Genomic DNA, 8,536 nt, shown 5'->3' with positions numbered 1-8,536 from the left:
AATCAAACACACCATCTATTAGAGCAAAAAATTATCTACCAAATGACATGAAATATTTTGCGAAAGCATTTCATTTATGAATATATTTTTTAACTTGAAAAACGCTCACGAATTATTCCTCAACCCAATAATATAATCATGACAGCAGTCTGTCATGTAGTCTGTCATGATTATATTATCATCTTAGTTGTGGACAGTTTGTTACTAGTTCAGATGAAATTGTTAAAAATTGTATGGACTGTGTATATATATATATATATATATATATACACATATCCTAAAAGGTAAAGTTATTTGGACATTTAGGGACTATATATATCCTATAAAGGTGAAGTTACTGGGACTTGTATGAACTATATCTCCTATCAAAGTTAAGTTATTAGGAATTATGTGGACTATAGATCCTGTGAAGGTGAAGTTATTAGAAACTGTATGAACTAAAAATCCTATCATGGTAAAGTTATTGGGACTTGTATGGACTACATATCCTGTCGAGGTGAAGTTATTAGCAATTGTGTGGACTACACATCCTGTCGAGGTGAAGTTATTAGGAACTGTATGAACTACATATAAAAATACCCTCTCGAGGTTATGTCGTAAAGAGTTTTATCAATGTATTATCTGTTGGGGTAAAATAATTAGCATTTTTACACCTGTCAAGTTGGTATTTTTAGAGATCTATGACTTATTAATAACGGAGAGATAGTGGAATTCTGGTGTTAATTTTGAAGAAACAAAACCTTTTTCTTTTGTGTTGAGTATTTTATGGTTTGTTATTTTTCTGTGTATTGAGTAATGTTTTTCCTACAATTTTAGCTAACCAGTTGCTTCTCCCCATACCTTGGTGTTGGAAAAATATTATGTATGTATTGACTGGTATTATAGAACAGGTTTCCATGAATGTCTCCTATTATTTATGGATAGGACCACAAAATAAAACAATTCTATTTTGCTAAATTGTTTTTCAGATGTTCAAACAGTTGCTAGCTGACAAACAGGACAAATGGAGTCATTGTAAGAAAGAAGGAACAGAAAGACTGAGTGAGTTAGCTGACGTTTTCTCGGGCACCAAACCACTTACTAGAGTTGAAAAGAACGGTGAGAATAAATGTCAGTTCACTGGAAGTCTCTTGTTTTATTCACACGAACATTTTTAATGTACCAGTTACGATTAAAATCATAATATACATAAGATTTAGTTTATTTGGATGATTAGATGAATTTCATTTACTCTCATTTGCATTATCGTAAATATTTCAAGATTTGTGCTAGTTTTATCATTATGTTACACTTATTGCTCTTCTTAGAAAATTAGTTTGTGACAACTTTAAATATCTAATTTTTAGAAAATCTTCAACACTGGTTCAGTGAAATGGCCAAACAAGTAGAATCACTGACTTATGAAGATACTACTGCTACGGGTCGGAAGATGGTTCAGTTGATTCAAGCTCTGGAGGAAGTGAGTACTTTAAGTAGTTTAGGTTGGAAATTTCAACTTGTTTATTATATCAAAAAGGTGAATTTGAGAATCATTAGGAACTCGAGAAAAGTGTCTTAATCATATGTAGTTTAAGATGTGTGGAGTGTAGAAATAATAATTCCAGATTTAGTGTTTTAAAATTTATATTTTGTCACTTTTTAAGACTCTAGTATGATTAAATAAAACAATGAAAAGGTAAAAAATTTTTTTCAATTTTGCACAGATGAGAAGTGTCCTTATAAACTACCTTTCCCTAAAGTAGAGTTTTATATTTTTTTTTTAGAGTAAGATTTACTTCCCTTGTGGTTTTCCTTATATTTCTCACATTTTATTTGTAAAATATCTCATTCACAATATTTTTTGGCTTTACATTTGAGAAACTGCTAATGAAACTCAGTTTTGAAAATGGCTACAGGCACTGTTTTAAATACAGATTATTACCTTGTGTCATTATAATGTCATTGTTTTAAATACAGATTATTACCTTGTGTCATTATAATGTCATTGTTTTAAATACAGATTATTACCTTGTGTCATTATAATGTCATTGTTTTAAATACAGATTATTACCTTGTGTCATTATAATGTCATTGTTTTAAGTACAGATTATTACCTTGTGTCATTATAGTCATTGTTTTAAATACAGATTATTACCTTGTGTCATTGTAATGTCACTGTTTTAAATACAGCTTATTACCTTGTGTCATTGTAATGTCACTGTTTTAAATACAGATTATTACCTTGTGTCATTGTAATGTCACTGTTTTAAATACAGATTATTACCTTGTGTCATTGTAATGTCACTGTTTTAAATACAGATTATTACCTTGTGTCTTTATAATGTCATTAAAGTGATATAATAAGAAGAATGGTCTTTAGTGGGTTTATACAAGTTTTGAACAACTTACAAAGCTGGGAATTGTTTAGTGTTTCTTTAAACTTTATTTCAGTTTTGAAAATGATTCAGATTAAAGTAGGACAAAACATCACGTAAACCTAGTTAAGTTGAGAGTACATCAGGATATTCTGATGGCTGACATTAGACTCAAATCATTATTTATTGAATGTTATTGTTAAGATTATCACATTTACAAAAGAAAAGAAACATTATTTATTGAAAAGAAATTATATTTATTTAAAAACATATTACCAAGCCTGGTCTGACCCACATGTAACATGTTATAATATTGGTCACTCATAAATTGTTGTCACATTATATGGTGTATTTTATGTTTGCTACAATGATCAAAATAAAGTTGCAAGAAAATATATTAGTTATTTCCATTCAAGTTGAAATTAAATCTATACATGTGGAATGGAAAGATTTCATGAAATTAAATCCATACATGTCGAATGGAAAGATTTCATGAAATTAAATCCATACATGTCGAATGGAAAGATTTCATGAAATTAAATCCATACATGTCGAATGGAACGATTTTATGAAATTAAATCCATACATGTCGAATGGAACGATTTCATGAAATTAAATCCATACATGTCGAATGGAACGATTTAATCAACAATAAAAAAACTAATAAAGAGAGGAAGTGTTTTGATTGTTTTTCTGAACACTTTCTCTCAACAAAATTTTGGAAATTTTCATAATGTAAATTATATGTCATTTAAAACTTCAACTAAGTACTACTAGGTACTATTTGGTAAATTTTGTTAAGTTTTTTACAATTTACTTGGGTGTTTCTACTTTATAAGGGTTAAAAAACATTAATGATGTGTCAGTTGTACCCCTTCCGTCTTCCATACCCACCTGAAAGTGTATTTAATTTAAAGCTAAGGAATGTTCAGTTTATGTAAGATCCATAAGGTGTGGAGTTATTTATATAATAGTTCAGTATGGTGTAATTGGTCTAAATGCCTGGAAATGTTTCTGTAAACTTACTATAATTTAAGCATTTTTTAATATTACATCATGGTTGTATGTACAAATGTAAACATTCCAAATGTAGGCTACGATGGTTTAGTTTGTTCTAGTTAGTTCAAACTATACAGAGGTGATATAATGATCATGTTACTTTACTAAAAAGATTAGGTAAATCTGTGAAAGTCTCAGCCATTAAGGAAATACTTCACAATATATGTGTATGCACACTAATTTAAAGGTAATTTCATCTAATACTAAAGCATAATGTTCTCAAAAATTGATTAAGTCTGAATTAATTTTTTCACAATCATGTGGCTCTTTTATGGAAATGATTTGCTAAATAATGGGTGATTTTACTTTAGTGTTAACTTTTCATGCAAAAAAAAAGAAGTTATCAATTACTGTAACACCTTGAAATAACCTCATTAAAATGTCATATCATTAAGTCCAAAATAATTATTCACTACTGTAACACCTTGAAATAACCTCATTAAAATATCATGTCATTAAGTCCAAAAGAATTATTCACTACTGTAACACCTTGAAATAACTTCATTAAAATATCATGTCATTAAGTCCAAAAGAATTATTCACTCCTGTAACACCTTGAAATAACCTCATTAAAACATCATATCATTAAGTCCAAAAGAATTATTCACGACTGTAACACACTGAAATAATCTCATTAAAACATCATGTCATTAAGTCCAAAAGAATTATTCACGACTGTAACACCTTGAAATAACCTCATTAAAATATCATGTCATTAAGTCCAAAAGAATTATTCACTACTGTAACACCTTGAAATAACCTCTTTAAAACATCATATCATTAAGTCCAAAAGAATTATTCACTACTGTAACACCTTGAACTAACCTCTTTAAAACATCATATCATTAAGTCCAAAAGAATTATTCACAACTGTAACACACTGAAATAACCTCATGTAAATATCATATCATTAAGTCCAAAAGAATTATTCACTACTGTAACACCTTGAAATAACCTCATTAAAACATCATGTCATTAAGTCCAAAAGAATTATTCACTTCTGTAACACATTGAAATAATCTCATTAAAATATCATATCATTAAGTCCAAAAGAATTATTCACGACTGTAACACCTTAAAATAACCTCATTAAAATGTCATATCATTAAGTCCAAAATAATTATTCACTACTGTAACACCTTGAAATAACCTCATTAAAATATCATATCATTAAGTCCAAAAGAATTATTCACGACTGTAACACCTTAAAATAACCTCATTAAAATGTCATATCATTAAGTCCAAAATAATTATTCACTACTGTAACACCTTGAAATAACCTCATTAAAATATCATGTCATTAAGTCCAAAAGAATTATTCACTACTGTAACACCTTGAAATAACTTCATTAAAATATCATGTCATTAAGTCCAAAAGAATTATTCACTCCTGTAACACCTTCAAATAACCTCATTAAAACATCATATCATTAAGTCCAAAAGAATTATTCACGACTGTAACACACTGAAATAATCTCATTAAAACATCATGTCATTAAGTCCAAAAGAATTATTCACGACTGTAACACCTTGAAATAACCTCATTAAAATATCATGTCATAAAGTCCAAAAGAATTATTCACTACTGTAACACCTTGAAATAACCTCTTTAAAACATCATGTCATTAAGTCCAAAAGAATTATTCACAACTGTAACACACTGAAATAACCTCATGTAAATATCATATCATTAAGTCCAAAAGAATTATTCACTACTGTAACACCTTGAAATAACCTCATTAAAACATCATGTCATTAAGTCCAAAACAATTATTCACTTCTGTAACACATTGAAATAACCTCATTAAAATATCATGTCATTAAGTCCAAAAGAATTAATCACGACTGTAACACCTTAAAATAACCTCACGTAAATATCATATCATTAAGTCCAAAAGAAATATTCACTACTGTAACACCTTGAAATAACCTCATGTAAATATCATATCATTAAGTCCAAAAGAACCATTCAATACTGTAACACCTTGAAATAACCTCATTAAAACATCATATCATTAAGTCCAAAAGAATTATTCACTATTGTAACACGTTGAAATAACCTCATTAAAATATCATGTCATTAAGTCCAAAAACACTATTCACTACTGTAACACGTTGAAATAACCTCATTAAAATATCATGTCATTAAGTCCAAAAGAACTATTCACTACTGTAACACCTTGAAATAACCTCATGTAAATATCATATCATTAAGTCCAAAACAATTATTCACTACTGTAACACACTGAAATAACCTCATGTAAATATCATATCATTAAGTACAAAATAATTATTCACTACTGTAACACCTTGAAATAATCTCATTAAAACATCATGTCATTAAGTCCAAAAGAATTATTCACGACTGTAACACCTTGAAATAACCTCATTAAAATATCATGTCATAAAGTCCAAAAGAATTATTCACTACTGTAACACCTTGAAATAACCTCTTTAAAACATCATGTCATTAAGTCCAAAAGAATTATTCACAACTGTAACACACTGAAATAACCTCATGTAAATATCATATCATTAAGTCCAAAAGAATTATTCACTACTGTAACACCTTGAAATAACCTCATTAAAACATCATGTCATTAAGTCCAAAAGAATTAATCACGACTGTAACACCTTAAAATAACCTCACTTAAATATCATATCATTAAGTCCAAAAGAAATATTCACTACTGTAACACCTTGAAATAACCTCATGTAAATATCATATCATTAAGTCCAAAAGAACCATTCAATACTGTAACACCTTGAAATAACCTCATTAAAACATCATATCATTAAGTCCAAAAGAATTATTCACTATTGTAACACGTTGAAATAACCTCATTAAAATATCATGTCATTAAGTCCAAAAACACTATTCACTACTGTAACACGTTGAAATAACCTCATTAAAATATCATGTCATTAAGTCCAAAAGAACTATTCACTACTGTAACACCTTGAAATAACCTCATGTAAATATCATATCATTAAGTCCAAAACAATTATTCACTACTGTAACACACTGAAATAACCTCATGTAAATATCATATCATTAAGTACAAAATAATTATTCACTACTGTAACACCTTGAAATAACCTCATTAAAATATCATGTCATTACTTCGAAAAAAACTATTCACTACTGTAACACCTTGAAATAACCTCATGTAAATATCATAATTTTGAAAGTTAAAAATAATGAATCATTTCATATCAGTTTTATAACTTTTAAGTCAAAAAACAGAACCTATCTATATGGATTATATTATAGTGGTACCATACTGAGCATTATACCATTATTCTTATATTTACTGTTGGTTGTATAAATGTTATGTGTAATATAAGAATCACTAGATAAATCATCTTGTGTCAGCTTCATAACTTGATCACTGCAACTTTATACTGTACTATGTTCTTAGTTTCACAAAATCTTGAAACTAATAACTTCCTATAAATGATTCCATTTTTGCTTTTTGAAGATAATGGCACTATTGTGCCTGTTGTATTATGTTTTGCTGACATGGCAGTAATAAATGGACAAATCTCTGATTCAGTTGGTATGACAATTCTATTGGGTTATCTTCCAGTAAGATCTGGATGAACAGTTTAACTTAATTGCTGCACTTAAACCATCAAGTTCACAACATCAACATTCAAGCATGATTGCTACATTATTTTTCTCTACCAGTTTTCTGAGAGTAACATACAAATTAAACAATTTTTAACGGACACGCGTAGTTTTATCCATCACATGCTTCGTACTATTAACATTAAGGAAGAAGTGTTAATCACTTTACATATTGTAGCTGATTTGTCTTATGCCTGGGAACTCATTGATAGGTAAGCCTACTTTACAATTATCAGGAAAAGAAATTACTGTAAATATTTTTGTTTTACAACTTATTTCCATTTAATATTTTTGTACGTTAGATACAGCTGGATAAAGTGAAATTACTAATCGGTTAATCATCGGATTTGTTATTGATTGGTTAGATTCAACTAACTGATTATTCCAGCATGTTTTGAATGTTGTTAAAGACATTTTTGAACTACCTTTTGTTTTAATAAACTTGTTTTACAAGTTATTTCCATTTAATATTTTTGTACGTTAGATGCAGCTGGATAAAGTGAAATTACTAATCGGTTAATCATCGGATTTGTTATTGATTGATCAGATTCAACTAACTGATTATTCCAGCATGTTTTGAATATTGTTAAAGACATTTTTTAACTACCTTTTGTTTTAATCAACTTCGGGTAGAACATGACTCGTTTGTATATGAAGTTTCGTCACAAAACATGTAACAAACTGAAAACACAATTACAATTGTTCTGTGAATTTATTCCCCCATATTTTTACAGTAGTACTAAAATTACAGAATCTTTGCTGATGTAAAAAAACATTACTTTGTTAAATTTATTATAAATTGGAAAGATACTAATAGGTACACTGCATGGCCGAAAGTATGTGTACACCTCTTCTAATTAGAGAGTTCACCTATTTGAGCCACACCCATTGCTAACAGGTGCATAAACCCAAGCATACAGCCATGCAATCTCTAAAGAAAAACATTGGTAGTAGAATGGGTCGTATTGAAGAGCTTGGTGACTTTCAACATGGCACTGTCATAGGATGCCACCTTTCCAACAAGTCAGTTTATCAAATTTCTGCCCTGCTAAAGCTGCTCCAGTCAACAATAAGTGCTATTATTGTAAAGTGGAAATGTCTAGGTGGGACAACAGCTCACAAAGTGGTGGGTCACACAAGCTCACAGGACGGGACCTCAGAATACTTAAGCACTTAGCACGAAAAAAAATCATCTGTCCACAGTTGCAACGCTCACTACCGAGTTTTAAACTGTCTCTGGAAGCAACATCAGCACAAGAACTGTTCATCAGGAGCTTCATGAAATGGGTTTCTGTAACCGAGCAGTCACACATAAGCCTAAGATCACCATGTGCTATGCCAAGCGTCAGCTGGAGTGGTGTGAAGTACACTACCATTGGACTCTGGAGCAGTGTAAATGCATTCTCTGGAGTGATGAATAGTGTTTCACTATCTGGAAGTCTGATGGACAAATCTGAGTTTATTGGATGCCAGGAGAACACTACCTGCCTGA

At 29.7% G+C, this 8,536-nt stretch overlaps 1 protein-coding gene across 4 annotated transcripts in view; it reads left to right on the top strand.

Moving 5' to 3' along the window:
* The first annotated feature begins 971 nt into the window (after positions 1-971).
* LOC143242437 (WASH complex subunit 5-like) overlaps positions 972-8,536 on the top strand; it is a 29,103-nt gene continuing 21,538 nt past the window's right edge. For 2 of the 4 annotated variants that reach the window (XM_076485820.1, XM_076485821.1), the window contains exon 1: positions 7,103-7,256. In XM_076485820.1, coding sequence (XP_076341935.1) covers positions 7,168-7,256 — 89 coding nt within the window. In that variant the 5' untranslated portion in view covers positions 7,103-7,167. Of the gene's footprint in view, positions 1,111-1,346; positions 1,460-7,102; positions 7,257-8,536 lie in introns of those variants that run through there. The other 2 variants (XM_076485822.1, XM_076485823.1) reach the window with 2 other exon arrangements.

The sequence above is a fragment of the Tachypleus tridentatus genome, unplaced genomic scaffold, assembly GCF_004210375.1.
Source record: "Tachypleus tridentatus isolate NWPU-2018 unplaced genomic scaffold, ASM421037v1 Hic_cluster_2, whole genome shotgun sequence".
Lineage (NCBI taxonomy): Eukaryota > Metazoa > Arthropoda > Merostomata > Xiphosura > Limulidae > Tachypleus > Tachypleus tridentatus.
The sequence above is the reverse complement of the archived record's forward strand: the minus strand, read 5'-3'. Positions and strand labels throughout refer to the sequence as shown.